The sequence below is a fragment of the Epinephelus fuscoguttatus genome, linkage group LG2 (genome assembly GCF_011397635.1).
Source record: "Epinephelus fuscoguttatus linkage group LG2, E.fuscoguttatus.final_Chr_v1".
NCBI lineage: Eukaryota > Metazoa > Chordata > Actinopteri > Perciformes > Serranidae > Epinephelus > Epinephelus fuscoguttatus.
Window position 1 is genome coordinate 29,618,320 of NC_064753.1, and position 23,401 is coordinate 29,641,720.

Below are 23,401 nucleotides of genomic sequence, written 5' to 3' on the forward strand. Positions count from 1 at the left end.
GTTTATAACAGCAGCCCATCCTGGGGTCAGACTGCAGAGGACGAGTCAGGCGGCTCAGACAGACTCATCTCTGATGTGTAAATACACAAGGTGTAAAAGACGGGGTAGACTTGAAAGAGCTCCCTTTATTTCTCCTAGCAGTTACAACACATGCAATATGCGCACTTGCACACACACACACACACACACACGCGCACACACACACACACACACACACACACACACACACACACAAATTCAGCTTTAATACTGCATTAACCCATCAATGACGCACTTTTGCTACTACGAGATTTATTTTTCATTACTTTTGTAAGCTTTACTCGTGGTGAAATACACACAGCACTTAGCATATTTTAGATGAAAGATGCACTTTTATGATTATTTTCTGACAACCTGTGTGATTAAAAAAACATTTCACATTTTAAACAGATTTCTACAGACCTGTATTGAGCTCAGGTGATGCTATGAAGTGTTTGTGGCAACGAAAAAGAGTGAGTGTTGCTGTTTTTCTAGACGTGCAGGCATCCACCTACAACACACGAGCAAGCAGCTCCGAAACACTGAGAGCTAATGGAGATGTACAGCGCATTACAGCACTGACTTTGGCCCCTGTCAACACCCATGTTCCTCACTGTCTGTTATAGCCTCTACAAAGCACCCAGGAGGCCTGAAAACCCCCTGCTGGCTTTTCCTCTGAACCCTCTTACACTTCCTTGCACTGATCCACACTCAAGTTTGCTACTCGCTATGCACCACAATGCGCCATGTGAAGGAAACTGGGCGGGTTTTTGTTTTTACTGCCAGAATCAGCCGGTATTAACACGATTGAAAGACTAAAGGGGCAAAAAAGACAAACACATACCTCGTTCTCACTGTGTTTCATGGTTATTAGCTTGAAAGGACCTGTGAGATCCTGGGTCTAACATCCTGATTAATTGCTACTTGACACCTTTTAACACACCTCTCACACATGTGCTTATCTTGGATATAATCTGCATTCATTTGTCTCGAGGAGACTTGTGAAAAGTAAAACCCCTTCAAGTATTTTATGAAAATACTGACAATGCGACCACACGCAGCCAAAAAAATATCTGAGGAGCTTGTGGTGATGATACTCTTAATTCTGTACAATCATTTAGATCATAATAGGCGCCTTTCCCATTAGGAAAGGATCACAATCACCAGTAATCATTTAGAAGAGGACTCACGTTTCACTGACATCTCATTTTAATAAAATTACTTCCACACTTTAGTAGCTGTCAGATCCGCAGTTCTCACTAACCTTCTCTTTCACATTTTCTATAGGAGGGGTTCTGTAATTTCACCCAGGGAGGATAGACTCCAGCTGTTGCTGTAAGAACTGATAGTTCACACTTTGTTCCCCCCCCTGCTCTCCGCTGAGCTGCACACCGAACGCCTGTGAGTGGAAATCACCTTTTGTGATCCATTTAAAGGGAAAGTGATCTTGAGGAAGCTGGCAAGTCTGGCTACATCCCAACAGCAGCACACACAGTAAAACTGACACTAGACAGCAGGATATGTTTAACACCCGCCACTGTGTACACAGCCCGCTGGGTGTACACTGTACTGGAGCCTAACCAGGAGGAAAATCACTCAGTGGAAAAAGCACTTCTGGGCTGTTGAATCCTCTGTGTTGCTTCAGGATTTTTCTTCCCCCCATGAAACAATCAACGGTTTTTAAGCACATATTACTCCTTTACCACTCACTTATCAGCCGGTTGTTCTACCGCTGTACGCTGAACAGTTACACCGCATGGCAGACACACACATTGATCGAACACAGATGCGATGGTGTTTGGATTCGTCTGTAGCTAATGGTAATCAGACAAATAGATCAATAAATTTGAACCAGACTTTGATGCTCCAGACTCCAGGTCTTCATATTACCACCCACTAGACTGAAGCACATTATTTCTGCTTGTCTGCTCCGAAAATGGGCACACTGGAATGGGGAGGGCAAACACACACTGGAGAGGTTCAGGTCACTAACAAAGGGCCCTTGTCCTGGTCAAGTCTCTGACCTTTCTCCTCACTTCCTTCCTGAAACTGTTGCGCAGCCCCCTTCCCTACAACAGTCAAAGATAGACAACTGAAGCCAAAAATCAACAGTGTGTACAAGCAGCAGCCTGGAAAAAAGCCCCATAATGTTTTTTTCTCTGAATTGTTGGGGTACGGCTCTCACTGTGACAGCAGGCACTGTTTGCTCAGGTTTGAGTGTGACACTGCACATCAGTCATGCCTCTGTGTGTGTGTGTGTGTGTGTGTGTGTGTGTGTGTGTGTGTGTGTGTGTGTGTGTGTGTGTTTTAACACTGAATGCTGTTCAGGATAAAGTGCAGCAAATCCAGACACTTGAGTGAGGTCAGACCATCCAGAGGGAATAACCAATAGATGACTTCTTGTTCCACTAATTCCTTACACAGTAAAACAAGCCTTCTTGGAAAACAGCCATTCCAATATGTCTATATTAAGTCGATGGGAGCTTGAAAGCAGGGTAGTCCAACCCTCTGACCTGCCTAACACACCCCACCCCAAATCCCTCCACTCCAACCCTCCTCCCATCTCATCGTTGCTCCTGACTTCCTTGGAATTCTGGATAAAACTGCAGGCTACTGTTTGCTCAAATACACTGCTGGGCATTTACAGGATTTCTGCACACTGCTTTAATTTAATGTAGTTTAGTCATTAAATGTTGTAGGAAGAATAATAAAAGCAAAAAAACAAGATGCAAGAATGCATTTCTAGACATTCTTTAACTGAAATTTCTCCATCTACAAAATTGATTTATATAGAAAATAGTCATGAAAGACGAGCTGGTCGAGGTGTTTTCTTCCCTTTTAAAGCTTCTACAGTGACGTATGTGTGAGTGTCTGAAGAGTTTTCATGCTACAGCTTGCTTTTATATTACTTTATCTTTGGTTCTGAAAACATTTCTACATACTGACACAATGTATGCCATGAATAGTGTGCAACACAGCAACGCAATCACCCTTAAAATACAGATTATTTCAACAGCAAATTCCAGCAAAGAATATCAGCTCTTTTTTGGGGGGGGATGATTTTTTTTTTTTCTTTTCCAAGGTCTGGCCCTAAAATTAAGGTTCGCAGTCAACTGGCCAAATCCACTGGGACTCCCTCAAACAGCATGTGTAATGACGGGAAAGAAGAGAACAGACATAAACAAAAGCACAAGTGGGTTTGGGGCCGACATCATTATCCTGCATATACATCCTCGCTGTATGGAAATGGGAATAAGTGAAACACCTCGGACCCTCATTGCAGGGGGGAGAAGTGAGGTACCAAAGAACATTGGACACGGGCGAGTCAGACAGCCGGCTACAAGCATGTGATGTGAACAGGGCGGGGTTGGAACATAGAGGGATTTAAGTATGTGAGGCTTATGAAATAATGTGGTTGTTAGGGTTTGAAATATCACATCTTCCAACACTTGAGGCAAGCAGAGAGACATACATGCTCTGTCTGTCCATTTTAACTGTTTTCGGTTGTATAAAAGAATTGTAAAAAAAAAAATATAAATATTTCCTCTTGGCATTGTTATATTTCAATATGAAGCATGTTTAATTCTCTTATTCAATTTTTATTTAATTTTTTTTGCACTCACAATAGATATCATTTTGTCTGATTTTGGAACAGAAAACCACCCCTATTTTGTGTAATGGTATTGTCCACACTATGGCTGGGTTTCCCCCCTCTGTCCCGTCCTCAAAGACTGAAGCTCTGTCTTCACTGTTACCTCCCAGCTGCTGGGGCCACACATAACAACAGAGCCCATTCTGTTGTTCAGCAGAGTGGGCCCGTCAGGAGGGGCAACTTTATTAGAGACATACGTGCGTTGAGGCTTTCAAACGTGCTCAAATATCGCCTGCTGATGATTGTGTAAAAGATCAAACAAGAGAGGTAACATGACATCTTGTTTGAAAAATACTGCTCAGGTTAAATCAACCATAAGCAATTAAATTAAGCTCAAAAGAAAAAAGTAGGTGTTGGAGAACTGAGATATGGAAAAACAAACAAAAAATTCTACAGTTCTGTTTCTGTGAAAAACTGCAGGACAAAATAGCTCATTCATTGTGTTCTGTTGGGGAATGCTTGGACTCTCCTCCGCCCCAAAAACAAAAAGGTCCTTTTTTTGCATCAGCCATGGGCTGAATGCTTTGCTTTGCCACCCCAGCCCTAAGAAAACACGCGCCCCTTTCTCCCTGCCGGCTGCCCGTACACAGTGGAGCCTATTAATGCAGCTCCTTCTCCCTGTGAGTGTGCCCACTGCTGAGGACGATGGCCACGCAAAGCCAACGCAAAGACAAAACAGTTTGCACAACATTAGCAGAGAAAACACAGTCCATGCAGGGAGGGAGAGGAAACTAAATCAACATCACACTGGAGGATGTGTTCTCTCTCAACTGATATTTTCCTTGCGAGGGTTGGGGGGCACAATGGTTGTTAAGTGTAGGCGCCCTGCCTTCATCCAGGGAGGGTGTGTGGGGCTCTAAACAGGTGCTTTGTAGTGATATCCACACAGAACATGAAGGTGCCTCATTCAACGTATATGTTTGTGAAGAAAAGATGTTCAGTTATCAGCTTTATTTTGCGCCGTGCTTAATTTACAAGGCAAATTCGCATTCCCAAATGCAAGCTAATCTCCTGTCTTGTGTCGGTTGTTCTCCTCGCCTGTGAAAACTGATGGAAGGCTGGAAGTTTTGTGTCATAAATTAGCCTGTCCCACGGCTGCTTTACAAACCCCTCAGGTGACTAATTTTAAGTAGACCCTCAGGTGTGATTTCACACATTACTGCCGTTCATGTGGCACCTCTCAGATGGAGCCTCTTAATTATCGCTGCTTAAACTGCTGAGGTGTCTGAATACAAAGGCCAATTACACAAAAGCATGGTTTTATTGTGTAATTTACAGCAATAATGGACCTATGTTTGTCTACATCCTCATTTCATTGGCAGAGACGCAGTACAAGCGAGCAAATGTTTCAATTGACTGCTTCTGAATGGACTCAATAAAGCCAGTGATTAGTTCTTACATTTAAAAAATATCTTTAAATCCAGTTTTTATGCAATAATAACACAAATCGTCACCTTTTAGTTTGAATCAAAACACACTTGTTTTAAGTAGGGCTGGGCGATATGGAGAAAATCAAATATCAGGATATTTTTGATCAGAATATTTGATGCTGATGTTGTAGGGTTGAGCATAGGTGCTTTAACAAAATATTTACACAGGGATTTTTGATAAATGATCATCAGTAATGTGAATATAATGACCAAAGGCAAATAATAGAACAGCTACATCAGTCTCGTAAGTTGAAAAAATTACATCACTTCACTGAAATGCAGCCAGTAAATTCAGGGAAAGACACTTGAGGCTATGATATTAGGATAACCAAAATCTACGATGATATCTGGTCTCATATCACCATGGATATAATATCGATATATTGCCCATCCACAAAGAAAGGACACACTATCATGACCTAATGGGGCAAAACCCACAGACCCCAGTCCGTTCAAACAGCGTCTACTGTTTATATTCCTAAAGCAACACTTTGTTTTAACAGACAAATGACATTACGTACCAACTGTTCATCCACTCAGCTTCATTTGCAAACCATCACTGCCACTGCTGAGGTTGTGTCTATTACACCTCCTTGTGCCTCATTAAGTTTTAACAGGGCCGCGATGGCTTTATTGTTTAAATTGCACACGACTTTGTTTAACGTCAGCATTTCTCCCGCTTCCTGATAAGAAGTCACATTTCATAACTAATTAAATTGATCCCTCCCTCCCCGCTGATAGAGTCCACTAAATGGAATTATTTGTATCCAAGTGTCAATATATTAAATCACAGAGGCTAATGAGTCGGGTCACCGCTTTCTTTTATCTTCAGTCTTGCATGTGCACATCTTCATCAGCTAACAGTCTCCTTAAATGGAGGATGAACATGCTGGACTGAGCCTCCCTGGGCGAGAGCCAAGCCCGTCTGACTAGGCTGTTAATGCCCCCACCTAATCCTACTAGGCTAACACAGAGCTCTTCAACACAAGGGAAAGGCACTGGCAGCGCAGCATCCGCACAGACACGCGTGTGCACACTGCAACACACTCAACACAGACACACACACACACACGATCATTTCCCTGCTCTATTATTCTCTTATTATCATGCTAACAGTTCCAATCTAGCTGTGCTAATTGGGGGACTTACACATTCTCTTTAACAATGTCTATTTTTGTGCTTTTTTTTTTTTTTTGCCAGTGCATTAATAAGAGTCTCACACTGAGAAAATCATTTGTGCCGGGGAGACAACAAAAGCATTTGAGAATACACAAATTAGCGCTATTATCTTTGTGCAATTACCATACAGCCCTGTGTTTATTTAAACTCATCTGATTGATTTAAAATATTTACCATAATGTTGTAGTTTTGCAGTCTTTGCTTCCCTAAATTGGCAACCAAACAGAATCAGTGCATTAAATTACTGCGTTGGACAGCATGCATATTCCTTTTTATAATAACAAAGACGTGAATACAAACCAGTCAAGCCAATTTAAATACAAGTTGAACACCAATTTTGTTCATACTTGGAGATCTAGCTAGATAACTATTTGTTCGGCACTAGATAAAAATAGAAATGTTTAATGCCCAGCTAAAAAGCTCTGCATATAAATGGCTGCAGAGCATAATGGTAGAAGCTTCAGGCTGTGTGGGGTTTATGAGGATGGAGGAAACAGTTAATACATGCCAATTATTAGGGGCCAACTGCCTCTCAGTGACAAAGACCTCACAGTGACTTCATCTGTGCTGCAGCGGGACCGTAACCCCCGAGCTTCCTTAGCATGCAGCTGAATCAAACTGCAATGGCATCGCAACAAGAATGCAAAAGTCCTCTAGTGGCACAGCGAAAAGCAAGGGCTGGATTTTTTTGAGAATCTGTGGAATGACTCGATGAAAGCTTCTGGTCAAGCTGGATGTGAGGCGTGACAGATGTCTCACATCCAGCTTGACAAATCTTGACCACATCTGCACATAAAATCCTGATTCGCCAAGCTAATACAGATGTTTCCAGAGAACTTAAACTTAAACTCTGAGCGCTGCCAAAATGTATACAAGTAGATAGATGGCATTGCTGAGGGAGCAATGGATCATTTGCTATCACGATTTGTAGATTGACTTCTTTTGGTGCAAGTAAAAAAAATGCTGTGTTTAACTGGGCAGATTGTACAGTCACTGAATACACTTTAACAGAACTTCCCTTGTGAATTCTCTGGTTTCTTTGTAACAGAGGGAAATGGGAAATCCATGTGCAACTATCTGAAACACACTTCTGTGCACATTCTTTTTTCCTCCTCTGAAAATATATTAACTCAAAATAAACAGCAGCATGTAAGGTACTTTTTTTCTGGATTGAAACAGAAGTAGTGTTGTGTTGTCTGTTGTCCTCAGTCTCAACAATGTCCACCTTTAAACTATGGGCAGCTAGATGCTGGTGTAATTGAATTTCATCTTTAATCTCAGGACCTTTAGCATCTAACCACTGGACGGCTGCATGTCCCCCACTGTTTCTTTACACCATTAAAGACATGTGAGAAAGCCTCTAAGACTTTGAAGTGCGCAGTGGACAACAATATGCTGGCCTCTTTTAATCTCTGACTTTCTCTCTTTAAATGGAAAAGGATGCACACATTCGGTTTGCTGTGTTTGTGTATCTTTGTGGACACAAGGTTAAAGGTAGGATGTAGAGGCACAGATAATGCGTGTGTACATACAGTGAGGTTGGAATATGACGCCAGGCCGTGTACAGGGAGAGAACGAAAGGTCAGAGGGAGATAAATAGAACCAGACCTGCTTGATGAACAGATCATTTAAGGTTTCAGAAACAGGTGTGTAAACAACATGGCAGACAATGGCCTCCATAAAACTGCATTATCTCTCAGAACTTGGATCTCGCAGGGTACTCAGGGTTGGCACGTCAATGCCGCAGCCAATGACAAGCGGCGATGTCATGATATTATGATATTTTTACAGGATGAAAACATTTAAATTAAACGTTTTGGCTTAAAAGTGTTCCTCTGTTTCATCTGGGGAGCTCTGTTTTCTCCAGCCTGTTTGTGAAGATAAAGTTCACCCTGACCTTTCCGCCAATATTTATTCTCTTGATGTGTGTACGAACGCGTGGGTCCCTGTGTGCCTGTGTACTGTACACGATCACCTCTCTGCATGTGTATGAGTATCTGTGTGTTAGAGAGAAAAAAAACATGGTTTGTATCTTAACAGACGCATCCTTGAAGAATGCATGAACTGGGGTCATTACCATGTGCGAGGTGAGGGCATGGATGTCTGCTGCACGGCTTTGGGCAGTACTATCACTTAAATTCCGCAGAGCCCCACCAGAGGTTGCGTTACCTGAATATTTTCCATCATCGGCCGAATTTGTGTAACAAACTGTTCATAATTTTGACAGATTAGGACATTGAGGGTGAAAGCAAAGCATGCTTTCATGTCATAGTTGTAGCTGAGTAATGTTTGTAAACTTGCCACCGTAGAAACAGTGGTTACGTAACCCTAGACACGAGCCACAACATAAATGTGCACATGCATATATGCACATAAATATGCGCGCATCATAGGTGTCTTCCAGTACCCTTATAAGTTTGTAATCTACAAGCTTGTTGTGTAAAGTAATTGTTAAAAAAATAAAAAGTCTTATCTTAACAAAATTTAATTTAAATGGCCGGTAATGATAGATCATGGTGGAAGTTTTACAACCCTGTCAATCAAAATGACGACAACGAGAAAGTCTGACCTTTGGCCTCCAAATCTCATTAGGGGCATTTTATTTTATGTCCAGAGAGACTTTAATTTTCTTTATCCGCCACTGCCACTCTGATGTTGCTTACATCTTAGTGACGTGTCTTGTCTTCAACCATCTTGTAACAAGAACACGCGTATGAAAGAACATTCCAGTCAACATGATCAACGTGATGCTGTTTAGCTGCTCATCTGCTGCGGCTTCTCATCCATTAGGAGCAGGAGAAAGTGGGCGTGATTATGAAACAGAAAGCCATGAAGAGGAAACTCAAATAATGCCTAGTACGCCTGAGTGAAAAACAGAACAGTGTGCTCATTATTATTTTCTTCCCTCCCGGTGCCCACACATGGACTCAGAGAAATAAGGAACTTAGCAGATAAAGCAGTTCTCTGCTAATATATATGTTTAATTGTCACATGTGTCTTGGTGGCGTTTCAAATTTTCAGCTAAATCAACTCAAGAGTTAATCTCATCCTGGGATTGAATTAGTGCCAAAACGATTTCAACAGCGAGGATGGACTGAAGGAATACAAACAAGCTGAGGGGGAAAACACACAAAGCCTTGAGCTTTAACTTTTGATAAGCTCCTAACACTGCAATCAAAACATCTGCTATCTTAAAACAAGTGACATTGTAATCCCGAAGGACAAAGACTAAATCTCTATCCCTCTCTTGTAGGAATGATGGGAAAGGATAAAAAGAGAGATGGCTATTCAAAAGGGAGGCTTGATTAAACTGCATGGTGCAGACCTCACTAACTAAACCTCTAAAACGACACACTTCTGACGGATTCCCTTAGGTCCACGTGCAAAAACCCCTTGAAAGAACACATATAGTGTGCTAACAACAGTCTCCCCTTGCAGTTCCCATGGTTTTATTGTCTGGACAGTTTACAGTGTCCACTGATGTGATCGGTTACATCATCAATACGAGACCTTAGCTCAGGCCCTCTCTTGGTTTTCTCCCTGAAGCCAAAACAGAAGGACTTTGATGGCCGCTGGGGTCTCCAATAAAGTTTAGTGCTCTCCATTCTAACAGCAGAGTAACTCAATCCCCCAACACTGCTCACCACTTTGCTTAAAGTCTGTGACATACAGGCTGGAGGCTTGTTTACAGAACTAATTAAGTCAAAGCTGCTATATATTAAAATGTCCAGGGCATTTTTAAGAGGTAGCAGTAACAAAAACAGAGTGGCAAAAATGCTTCACTAACTTGCCCCTGACTCTTTTATCTGCTCTCTTTCCTACTTGAGAGGAGTATCCATCACCACACTGGACACTAGAAGAAACTAGGTTAGGGATAGAGAACATATTCTGCTTTAAAGGACTCATTATTGGATAAACAGTGTTGCACAAGATCAAACTTATTTGAAATATTGAGAGCGATCCCTGTTTGTTCTCGGGTGGCGTTTTCTCTCTGCATCATGCAGCCAGCACAGGCTGATGGGCAGTGGAACAGATGGTCTGACCATGGGACTCTTTTGTTTAATTGTGGATGTGGCTTTTTTTTTTTTTTTTTATCGGGGAAGATCTGTAGCACATTTGGTCAAGGGAGAAGCTGGCTGACTGGGCTCTGCAAGAAAGGACTTTACTTGTATCTCTGTTCAAGTGTTTGAAATGGATATTTAGAAGTGCGTTCCCATACACACTCAACCCCCCCCCACCCTCTCTCAAAACTATGCACCAAGAGGAATTTTCAGGTATCATTTGCCTTTAACTTTGTGATGAAAGCAAGGGCCTTTAAAAGTGAGATGCATTAGGGCTGTGCCCTTATGCTCAATGAGCATAAGTAAAGGGTCCTCCATGATATGAGTAATACTAGCCCCTCAGTCGTGTATAAAGTACTTCATTTGAGAGTGTTTTCTAGACAGAGTGTCACGCTCTGTGCTTCTCTTCAGCGGAATTATTTTTCTAATAGACTGTCCACTGTTGAAGTGAAAGGTCCAGGCGTGTGGCTTCGCGAGAACATGTTGACAGTACGGCCTTTCTCTCGCAAAGAGCTCTTGGAAGAGGCATTTCGATGTCCTGGCAGTAAATCTGGTATTTGCGCTAACTTATGTTTGAAACCAGAAGTTTGCTTTGACTAAGTGTATACTAAGGACAGCCTGTGTACGATGCCCCATTAGGAGAAACTGCTCTTGAGCAAAAAATAACAAACAAACAAATAGTATCGCTTTCAGGGAGCGCTAAAGGGTGCTGCGGGAACAATTTGTTAGAAATAAATGTTTGAAGAGTTAGAAGAAAGGGAGAATGAAAGGATAAGACAGTGAGTCGTCAGTAAGAAGAACAAGGAGAGGAGGAGGAGGAGGTGAACGGAGAAGGATGTGCCTGACACTGAGCACACCCAGCAGGATAACGCTAGCTTCACACAGGCAGCCAGGCTCACAGCCTTGACCACTGCCAGCGACCATCCCTGGATAACCCTGTGCTGTCTGACCATGTCCAGCTACATGCTGCCTGGGTGGTCTTTCACTGCTGCACTCACAAACAGACAAACACTAATGAGAATGTCTCACATGAGGTGCATAGGTCAAAAACTAGAGCACCACATTAATATAGGAACTACAAGGACATAAAGCATAACGCTAGCTGCACAGCATAATGACAATGTGAGTTTCAGTAACTCTTGTGTTTGGTGAAAACATGCCACATTGCCCTTCTGAGACCGGCTTGCTTCAGAGGCATTTACCAGCCTCTTTCATGTCCCCCACCTCCAGGCTCTTCTCCATCAACAGGACTCATTAGCCGTTGTTACCCCGCACCCCCTCCCTTCTTTTTTTTGTTCATTAAGATGTGCTAATTATTCTTCTCCATATTTTAAAGCCCTCCCGATTACCAACAGGCAATTAACATTTGATGAGAGTGATGAATGTTAGTGTGACACAAAAATTAAAGATAAAAAGACAAGACATTTTTTAACACAGAAAGACAGGGATGAGAAGGAGAGGCTAACAGAAGTTATTTACTTTAATGTCTGATTGTATTGATTGCTGCTATTAAATCCAGACGTGTGGTTCGTAATGACAGCGGTGGTCACTGCACTGAGAAGAACAAACTGTTTTTGGTAGTCAGCATGGAAGAAGTGAGAGTAGTAAGCTGCTGAGTGTTAGAGGGCCGACAGAAACACTTTCACTGACCTGGATCTGTTGCTGGAGGAGGTTGATTTTGTGCTGCTGCTGCAGAAGCTGCTGCTGTTGTCTTGCAATCTGGTTAGAAACAGAAGTGAAGAGGGGAAATTAGATGATTCCTGGTTAAACTGACATAAAGAGGAGTAGGAAGTTGAATCATGTGATACTTTCATTCTCTTATTTCCTCTCAGTTACATTATGTAGGAACTGAGCTGCAACTGACGGTACAACAACAGAGATCCTAAATGCCACAGTGTATTCAGATTTGTTAAAACTGAGGTAACAATAAAAGGGAGAAAGCAGTGGATTAATAAGGTAGAATAATAATACATTTATTTTTTCTTTTTACAGAATGTAGTTTTATAAACCAAATGGATGCAAAATCTGATCTAAAACTAAGATAAAACAAACTATTTTCAATTGCACAGTCAAAATTATTGGCGAAAGAGAATAAATGATTCAAAGGACAGACGAACGTGGCTATGACGGAGATTACTGGTGCAGCAGTGTACGGGTGACAGAGGTCCCTGCCGTCTCTGAGTGACGAGCAGCCACACCGCAATCCTTCTAATCCCAGCAGTCCCCCTTTTCTACATGCCCACTTCATTGAGCATGACAACCTAGTTTTAAGTGTCATTTAATTTTCATTTTTAAATATAATTACAAAGTGTTCACTGTAAGATATCGGTCGTCTGCAAATGTGTCAAGATTAATTTGTGCTGGCTTCCTCACGAGTGTCAACAGTTAATTACTGTGTTGCATCTTGATGGCTTGATGACATTCTGGCTCTCAGCGGGCTCCCTCTCTCCCTCTCTCTCTCTCTCTCTCTCTCTCTTCCATTTTATTAATATTCTTCCATTTTGAAATAAGATCAAATAAAAAAATATATATATATCTCAGAATGGCTGTTCATTTGTGCTGCAATGTCCACAAAGCCTGAATGTAGTTTGCAAATGAACATCATTGATTGAAAAAGAAATCAATACTGTTAATGTATTATTAGTGTACTATGACCAAATGCATCACTCCAAGGTATATGGTCTATCTCTTCATTTACCACAGGAAGGTCTGAGAGTGTGCTGAGAAAACTCTGAGTGAACTCCGTGCTGATAATTGACTCATAGCCATTAGGGTGGCTGGTGATAATAAAAGTGTCGCCCGTGTGGATAGTTTGTGTCCTTATTTCTTCCCAGACATTAACACACTTCATGGCCTCTGCTAATTTGCTGATTTGTACAATATGGCTCATTGGCCTGATTTGTGCTGCAAATCTAATGCCAGGCTTGTTCTAATAGGAGTCGATTTATAAGATATAGAGGACTTCCATGTTTAATATAACGTTTAATTCACACATTCCCTCTCATTTGTTAGTACAAGTCATAATAACATTTTTCCTTCCACGCAGCATAAATGCGGGCGAGAGAGCATGACCGAAATGTCTGAGGTAATATAGAATATAACATCTCTTAAATCTAATATTATTCCAAATTCCTACCAAGGAGCGGGATTTTATTGGCACATTTCAGGCTTGAAATTTAATATGAAATAGAGAGTCAAGTGACAGTTTGTTAAAAATGTATTTAATGGGGTTTATTATGGAGACGAAATGGGAAATAGAGTAAACAAGATTAAAGGAGGAAGGGAAATTAAGAGAGAAAGAAAGACAGAAAAGAAAAATGGAATACAGTGAGAGGGTACAAAGGCTGTTACCTGGGGTGCAAAGAGAGACAAATAGAGAATGAGGTGAGAAAAGGAAACAGTGAGCAGTTACCTGCTCCTGCTGCTGACGAGCTAACTCCATTTGCTGCCTCTGTTTCTCCATCTGTGAGGCGGCGAGCTTCTTCTGTTCATCGTGGGCAGCCAGAAGCTGCTCTCGCAGGCTGATCAGCTGGGTGATCATTGTGGAGAGCTGGTGTTCCTTTTCTGCCAGGCTCTCTGGAGTACCTAGTGAGGGGAAGAGAGAAGGAGGGAGCAATGTCAGGAGTGAAAGGGATAAACACAAGGTGGAGAGCCTGTGTCATAAACACACATACAGGTATGTGTTATGCATACCTTAAAAAAACAGCACAGCACAGAAGGTTTCATAGTGGCGAAATAACCAGGGTGGAGGCTTTGGTTGAATAAAAAAAAACCTGCAGAAGGCCTTGGTTGTTACACACTATTAAATATAGAGAAGTGACCATGCTGCACGCCGATCATCATATTGTGCCATAGTGCTGCACACAATATATCATACAAAGAAAACCACACAGGCAGCAACCAACTGCAGTGAATTCACCAGAAAGTGTTAAGGTCACACACAGCCTGCAGTTATCTATTTGTAGCTAGTGTTCGCAGCTTTCACAGGAAGAAAGGGAAGGAATTGTTCCCAGCCTATAGACAAAGAGCTGCAGGAAGCTGTCAAACTGAGATGGCAGCATATACTACCAGGGGGGAATATAAAGAAAGAGTTGAGAGTGAGTGTTCGCCTCAAAACTACACAAGTTTTTGTATCATGTGGCCATTCCAGTCCTTACAGACTGCTGAAAGGATTGTTTAAAGTCATGAAGAAAAATGTTTACACACCACAACTATGCTCTGAATGCACCGTGACAATCATCAGTAAAGGGAAAACCGAACAATATGCTCTTTATAGTATTATCTGTGTAGCTACCGTATGCGTACTTGAAAATGAAAAGCAATGACAGACCAATAGGCTCACTCCTCTCTCCACAGTCATATGTCCGCACTGTGTGTGTGATAGAGAGAGCGGCTCCGCTGCACTGCTCTCTCCCTCCGCCTAATCAATGCTAAGTGATCCTACCATTGACTTACACCGCCAACATAATTGCCAGTGAGAGGCTAGACAGTAACTCACTCTCCTCCCACTGCACTCCTGTGTGACAAGCTGATCGGGGGAGAACATACAAAAAAAGAGATGGGAAAAACCGACAGAAGAGACAGAGAGAGGGAGAGACAGTGAGACACAGAGAGAGGGGATAAAAGCATAGAGATCCAGATAACAGTACAGTGAAGTCTGGCCTGGGGCCAGCAGGAGCTGAATTCTTTCCTGGGTGTCTTCCTCTCGTCTCTGGCCACATCTGTCTTGAGTTTCTCCGAGAGCTCCCAGGGGCCCTCTCCACTCAAACTATTTTAATTTGACTAAACACCTGATTTATTTTATCTCTCCGATGAGGAAAGCCGTTTGTCTTAATAGGGCTTGTCAACCTCCAGAACCCATTCAGGGCAATTTACTGGCAGGCTTGTCTGAACCTCGGTTCGCCTCGCTCTGCCTCCGCTGCCTGCTGCAATGGAAGAGAGCTGCAATTCTCCATTTATCCTCCTAACGAAAAAAAACCCACCTAAAAGCAGCTATTCATTGGGCCTGCGTGCAGTTTCCAAGGCCTGAATTGACTTCTTATTCACCCGACTACACTTGTTGTGAATGGCTTATCTGTAAAATTGATACAATCAGCACCAATTTTATTAACCTTTGGCTGTGTCCATGAAGGAGCTGCCTTTTACAGGTCACTAGCAAGATGCATCAGTCGTTGTCACAATAAATCACAGCTATCAATACCGTAGTTGGACTATAGGTGGGGAGAGGGGCGGAAGAAGGAAATAAAGAAAGAAAAGAAAGAGAAAATCTTCATCCAGATGATCAAGATGATGGCCATCAAGCCTCGGGGCTGACATAGATGACCTTGAGTTGGGAACCAAACATCTGGACTCAATGATGCCCTCTCAGCCTGCCTAATTACACATTTCTGATGATCACTCACTAGTTTCAGACTGTCAACACTGTGGGGGGAAAAAAACATAAAATTGCTAAAATGGAATAACTGGAATGTACAGTGCATATATTTTAATGTTTGTGTGTGTGAATGTGCAGGGGGAGTGGTGCTAAGGGTCCACAGAGGGATCTGATGGAACAGTCAGAGTGGAGAGCTCAGTCCTGCCCGGACACCAAAAGAATACTAACAGAGGGCCCATTGTTTTGATGTTGAGCTGAATTGTAGGAAGTCTAAACTGCCCTCTGTACTGCAGTTTGGGCATTGCTAATTTTAATCTCAATTATTCAACACTTCTGGTCTTATTTGTCTTGTCTAATGCTGAAATATCAACAAAAGTTGTTTGGATTCATGGTGAATGCTGAAGACATCTTCTATATAAATACCTACATATGAAAAAATTTCACCTTCAAGACTCTACAAAGCTCAGAAAATCCGGCGCATGTGTTTTTTGTTGGTTGGTTAGTGTAAAAATCTCTTTCTTCCTGCTTTAAATTATGGATCAGCTTTAAAATGCAGATAAAACTTTTATTGGGTGGTGCAGAAGAGGAGAGTCGTGGTCTGTGTCTGACCAGCCCGCTGACAAAAGAGGCCGTTTCCTGCATATTGCATGGCTTTTAACAGCGGTGGGGCTGGGGTCTGCCCGTTAACATGTCTCCTCACATTGCGCTTCCGATGGCAGACAGACAGCCCAGAGATGCCTTGGCGCTACATAAACCCCAGCAGTCGGCCCAGACCTAACATGTTGTGACATCCTCCTGTTAGACGACTGAAGCTCAGTAGCACAATACCAGCCCGACACAGGAAGAGGATCCCAGGAGTGAACGGTCAAGCTGTGCTGGCACTTTTCTTGTTTTTTTTTTTTGTTTGTTTTTTTGTCTCCTCAGGCCACAGTGTTAACTTCAGAGATGCTAGATTGACACATAGGAGGAGGAGACGGTAAAGCAGTGTTGTTCAGTTTCAACCCATTCACCGTTTACCTTTTGAGATTCCTGCCTCTTTTAAACGTCACAAAGTAGGGCAGAAAACATCAACGACGGGTGACTAAATAAATGATAAGAGGAAAACAAGCAGAGCCATGGTTGCTTGGGGAGGGATGGGGGTATTTGAGCCTTGGGGTCTTTGGATAAAAGGCACTTTGTAGGGGTGTGATTTGTTCTGTCCAATACCCACATCTCCCTCTCTCTTGGCTCCCTCCTCTCTGCTCTAATCAAGCAGTCTCTAATTTGGGTTCCAAGTCCAGTACCGGGGAAAAAGAAGGAGGCTTGTTACTTTGAAGAGTCCCGAGTGAATAACACAGATAAAAGATTCAGGCACAAAAAAAGAAGAAAAGCGAGGGAGGGTGAGGGTGAAAAGGGGGAAAATCACAAGGCACCCTATTCTCTTCCCTTCCTTTGGTTGAGACAGCTGAGCCATTATGACCAGATCTGAATTGAGTTTTTTAGCGCCAGAAGACTGGAATTTCTTTGTCCCTCTATCAGTCAGCTATTGTGGATGCTTCCATATGCTGCGAGCCCATCCTAAGTAAATTAAGACTTGTCTAAATGCTCCGATTGTACCAAGCTGTACCCACAGACCGCACATAGCTTGAATGCCTTGCGTGCTGAGGCTCTCTCTTTCTGCTCTCTCCTGAAGTGCGTGTGAATGTAGACATGAGTGTGCACAGATGTGTGCTGCGTGCTGCTCCAATCGATAAAAGGTACATGCCTCAGAGTAAATGCGCACGTGTGTGAACTCTGCGGTCATCTGACCCTTTGTCCATTCTTTCTGTGGAAAACACAAAGAGTCAATTGAGTCGCAGCAAATGGCATCTATTGGTACCTTCTTTAGTGTTGAAAATAGAGAGATTTTCCTGCCCGCAGACCTCTCTTAAAAACCATAAAACTGCTTCAACAAAAGCACGAAGCCAGCCTTTGTGCCAAATTCACTTTTACAATATTGAATGTGACCTAAACATTTTATCTTTTCGCCAAAAATAAAAGTCATAGTAGGAATCTAGACTGGTGGAAAACCAAGCTAGGATAACAAGAGCTAGTTTTATGGCACCCCTTTGCTTTTAACTACTACATACACTTGTTCAGCAACGCTACAAGGCCATATGTGTTTCAAGTAATATGGTGTTAACGCGTCTCCGTGCCCTACAACCAAGACAATATGAGCAACAGCTGTTTTACCTGGCTTGCTGCCTCTGCCATGATATAAAAGCTGTTAATCTTGCCAATAAAACCCCATTAACAAGCATGAGCAATGACTCACAAGCACATGTCATCTGCTGGCAGCGAGGATCCTTGGTCCCTCCGCTTTCCTATATGGTACGAGGACCTGCCCATCATCTTGTTAAAAGAAGTCAGATCTCAAATTTTGTGAAACCACTTAAACTTGAGTGCTTGAGAGACTCGTACAGCTTTTTACTTGTTAATGGCCGTCTGGTATTACAAGTTCTTACAGTATATCTATATGTCTATCTGTATGTGTGCGTGCATATACATGAGTATCGACAGATGTGTTTTTAGGACACTTTTATGGAATCAAAATCATTTAAATGGCTCAGCAGAAGATTTTTTTTTTTTTTTTTAAATAAATGCCGTGATTGGGATATGGAGAGGTTATTAATAAAAGCACACTTCATCTACTGTGGTTTTGCTGTTCATGCCGAACACTGATGGAGACTAATATTTTGATGATAGAGGAAGCCTCACTCTTCAGTATAATTATGCTAATGTAAAAGCTCCAGCACTTCACTGTCTATCCATGACACTGGACAAGGTACTTAATCAAAGCCAAGATAGCAGCTCGACCTGAGCACATTACTCCAAGGGGAATGCCAGTGACCCTGAAATTCACTCTGAAGACAAAAAAAATAAATAGCTCGGCACAGAAACTTTACTTCTGGTCTGTCAGTCATTGAATACATCATTCTTTGGCACTATAATACAGAGAGAGACAAACCAGAGATCCTGGTGCCACGCGGGGTGTGGTATGTATGCAAGGAAGGGTATAGCAAAGATAACAAGAAAACAAAGATTGTCTCCGATGCTTCTATTCATCTCCTGTGGACTTCATGGAGATGAGTCTGACCCCTGTACCCTTAAAATAGAAAAGTGTTCAAGGTCTCTCTCATACAAAGCGCTTAAAGCAAGACAGTGATCAAGGCAACAGCTTACTGTCTGCAAAACCTTGGAAGTGAATTAGGAGTTAGATGTTATCTCATTCTTTTCACAGGTCTATTCATTGGTCTTACCTATGCAGCTGATAATTAACCTTTTAAACCCTAAGAGAGATTTGTTCAGATGTGTAAATATCAGTATATGAAGAGTAAATGAAGACACAGCACAAATGAAATATTTTGAGGTTCGCCTGGGTTTAATCCGAATCGCAAGTGACAGAGTGAAATAGCTGAACAGGAAGCAAAGACATCTGAGACCACTACATTTACAAAGTATATATACCTGCTCAGTTCTCAAGCTGTTGAGATCATTGTCATCTTTGAACTACTTATCTCTATACTGAAAGTTATATAGACGTCCTTTAGAAGACTTCATTTTCTGTTTAAAATCGTTTTCTGGCGATATTTGTACTCCTTGTACGTATCTGTGTAAGTGAAGCTGCCCATAGCTGATCAGTATTTGATTCCCACCTTTAAAAACTCTAAACTGAAGTAAGAGCTGTGTGACTGATAATGGTCTGTGTGGAAATAAATAGTGGAACTAGAGTGGTTTTAAAGGGAAAAATAAGTCAGAATTTAATAGTGCTATAATGCATGACTTTTCTTTAAAGTCCAGGTAAAGTAAAATCTAATTTCTTTCTTAACACATGCATGTTAGAAATTACTCGTTAAAAAAAATGTGAAAAGACTGGAACATACAAAGCACTGGATTATGGTGTTGGACCGTTTTCGTGTCCAGGATTTTTTTTGGGCTGATCTGAAATCATGGCTTGACAACACAGTGGAGCCATTATTAGCATAACCAATTCCCTACTATGAAAAACCAGCGTTAGAGCACAAAGCATCAGTGTCATTTTGTTCGGTTCACCCAATGTGTAAGCGGCGAGTTTGTTCTGCTCCAGAAGCTCTTTTAGCTCCTTCAGTCTAATAAATAAATGAAAAAACAATTCTATTAAATGCCAGTCGTATAAAACACAAGCAAAGTTACTGTCACTGACATAGCCTCAGTCTTTCAGCCCGAATTGGCTACCTGCCGGCTAGCAGTTACCGCTCAGTGATGTGCTAGCGTGCTTTGTGCTAACGTTAGCTGCTGGTTGAAATCTAATTTTACATACTTGCCGATTTATTTAATGATTCAAATTTGTCCTGGTGGTCAGTAAAAACAGTACAAAAGACATGCGCATCCTAATGTCCAGTAGAGTGGGTGCTGGACCAGAGAAATGTCTGGCAAAGTAAAAAACAAACAAATGATAATTTCAATGGTTGGCCTGACTATTTGTATATATGTTTACATTGTAATGCATTCTGCTGCTGATTAGCAGCAACTGTGACATATCAATTTGTGTTTTTTGACGTATGTATGGTGGCTGCTTAACTAAATCATTTTGTAATATTGTATATATGTATATACGTAGGATTTAAAATGTGTCCAGGCTGATATTTTCCCTTATATATTATCAAAAGTAGCTTTAGAACAATATTGGAGTACACGGGTACATTTTTTTTTTCTTGATTTATTTTTATTATGAATATGGACTACATGTGTGGAATGTCACATGACTGGCTCAGGCAGCACTATGGGTATTTAAGATGGCAATTTTCTGTCATGTATCAGAAGTCTGAGGAGGAGCTGAGCAATGTGACTCAAACTATTGCTCTGCATTAAAATCCCTCTAAACGGGAGCTACTTGGTGTGCGGACTTATTTAGTTTTTAATTTGGTGGTTAACATATTTCTGTGACATGACAAAAGTAAAAATATAATGTGATGTCAAGAAAAAAACAAAACTAAACCTCCCTTGGCTATTTTGCATGCACTTTTGAGACGGTCCCTAAAAGTCAGATGATGTGTGCAGCGGTATACTGGTTTCACAGCACACCGTGGTATGAAATCTGACAGTTATCATACAATGTACATTTGTTATCTGTTGTATTGAAAAGAAAATGCAACTGGATGGAAAATCTCACCTTTATTTATTTTCAGAATGGAAACTTTTTTAAGTATAATAAAGCGCGGGTTCAGCTGAAAAAAACCTCTGTTTTCTTTCATTTAAAGGTCATTGTAAGGGATAATAATTGTGTAATACCATATGCTGTGAAACCATGATACTTTATGAGACAGGTATCGTACCCTGAAAATCTCACACTGTTACAGCACTAATCTTAACAATGTATCATGTATGTATAATACATCCTCAGTATAAACACAGGTCAGCCCTTCAGCAGCTTTTCATGGCTCTGAGGAAGACTGCTATTTGCTTTGCTGAGGGAAAGCTCATTAATATTTCAGGGGAGTGTCCTTTTATAAATGACAGTTGTGTTTTTGTCAGCTCCGTATAGGTTTTCAATTCTCTTCAAATAACAAACAAGAGTAATATGCTTGTTTCCATGAAATGTATTCTACATCTTTAACAGTGAGTTAGTGAAACACACCATGACAGAAGACTGGAATATGATTCAAAACACAAACAGGGAACTTTATCCCTATCGCACACACACACACATGAGCGCAGCACTTCCCTTTTTACCTCCATTGCCACAAGCTAAATTCCTCAATTCATTAGAGGAGAAAAACACGCAGTCCAACACTCTCATACATTCATCTGGCAAATGTGGCCTGAGGAATAATGATTTACTGTGGCTCATATTTCACCTGAGTGCACAGGGCAAACAGTTGACTGAAGTGTTGTGGAGAAAATGCTAACTGAGGCATTTTTGACTGGAGCAACTGGACAGATACTGTTTTGTGCTGTTTGTGTGAATGGTTTTGTATGTTTGGGTAAATATAATATACATAATATTTATATATAGCGTGTTGTAAAAACACAATTCTTTTACTGCTTGTTCCTAAAGCTATATGAGCTGGGGTCACTGGGAAATGTGTGCACAGATATTGTGCCGTGCATCTCCAGCGCCATCAAAACCTCCCTTTATGGAAGCCATTAGGAATAAAGTTACATTTTAAAGTGAATAATCATGTTTTGAAGCGAACCCACTCGGCTGAACAATATGGGCTCTGTGTTCACACAGTGGACTCCTTTCTGTCTGTGCAGGAGTAAAGCCAGCACAGGTAGGGCCAGCATCAAATCAGTCTCAGCTGCCGCCCTGCCCTGCCCTGTGTTCTCCTCCTAAAGAGCTTCCACTTATCTGCCTGCCACAGGACTGTCTGTGTGCACTCGACCACTGTCATGTTGACACCATTCTCAAATCGATTGTGACAGTGCAAGAGCCCCGATTTTTCTGCTTCAGAATTCAAGCTGCCATTTCAACGCCAGTGTACAATGTTAAGCTTTTTTCTTCTTATTTTAATTTTTTTTTTTTTTTTCAGATTCCAAGAGAATGAATACAGCTTGTGTTCCAATTTAGTAACCACATATTTTCCTTCAGTTTGAGTAAATGCTCGAGCATTTTGCTTTTTTTTTTTTTTTTTCTTTTCCCAACGGGGGTCCGGGAAACTGGCACTCAGCAGGGAAACTTAAACAGCTCTGTTGAGTATGAGGCTCAAAGACCCTGCACATAGCGAGCATGCAACAGAGAGCAACCTTATCTGCCTCAGGACACTGTGTACTATATGTGTGTGCATTTGACACAATCCGTGAATGTATATATATATATTTATATATATATATACACACACACACACACAGTGCAATAATGTATGGGATTTTAAATGTCCTAAATCATGTAAAGAATGGGGGCTTTGCTTTTTTTTTCCCCAAGAGAAAACTCTTTGAGGTATATAATTGTAAATGTCAAGTCTAAGTATCCACGTCTAAAATCTTTTTCTCTCTCTACCTCTTGCACTCCTCCTTCCACCTTGCCTCCTATTATCTGCTACTTTCTGTGGTTTGGAGCCCTTCCAGCCGGCCTCCTTTTCTTGCTCTGTGGTTTTGTTCGGGAGATTTCATCTCCCTCCTTCATCGTTCCTGCAGATTGACAGCTAAGCTCAGGTATGAAAACAAACAGTTAGCTCTGGAATTGACTGGTGAAAAGAAATCCGCCACTAATGCTCCTTCGCAAACTCTCCTTTTTGCCTGCCCCTGTTGATGCTAAGCCCTAACAGCATACAAGAAAAGGCAGATGGAGATTTGAGATCATTAACCCTTAATAACACCATTCTACATGTCTGGCTTAAGCACACTGCCTCTGCTGGATTATTGCACTTGTTTCTACTGACTCCAGAACCCAAAAAATGTCTTTACCTCGGAAGCAGCGCATTATCTCGGCAAACACCCACCTGACAATGAGCTATAATTATAGATGTGTCATCTGTAAGAGGTAAATGGTTGGTTGGGTTTGCAGACCTTGAAAGCAAATCTCTGATGTTGTTGATACTATTGTTTTGTTTGTTTACTGTACGTGCATGTTCACCTCAACAGGATAAAGTATTCAGGGCATGTTTGAACACAACTGCAGTAAAAGAATGTCTTTCTTCTCATGGGTAAAAGCCTCAGGTCAAATTCTGTCACACCCTATTGTTTTTTC

General features: G+C 41.6%; 1 protein-coding gene across 8 annotated transcripts in view; it reads right to left on the reverse strand.

Annotated features, from left to right (window-relative positions):
* Positions 1 to 23,401, reverse strand: part of sox6 (SRY-box transcription factor 6) — a 150,425-nt gene that overhangs the window by 50,536 nt on the left and 76,488 nt on the right. For all 8 annotated transcript variants that reach the window (XM_049561367.1, XM_049561336.1, XM_049561360.1 and 5 more), the window contains 2 exons: positions 13,753 to 13,925; positions 11,991 to 12,059 (listed from right to left, as the gene is read on the reverse strand). In XM_049561367.1, the coding sequence (XP_049417324.1) occupies positions 11,991 to 12,059; positions 13,753 to 13,925 (242 nt within the window). The remainder of the gene's footprint in view (positions 1 to 11,990; positions 12,060 to 13,752; positions 13,926 to 23,401) is intronic.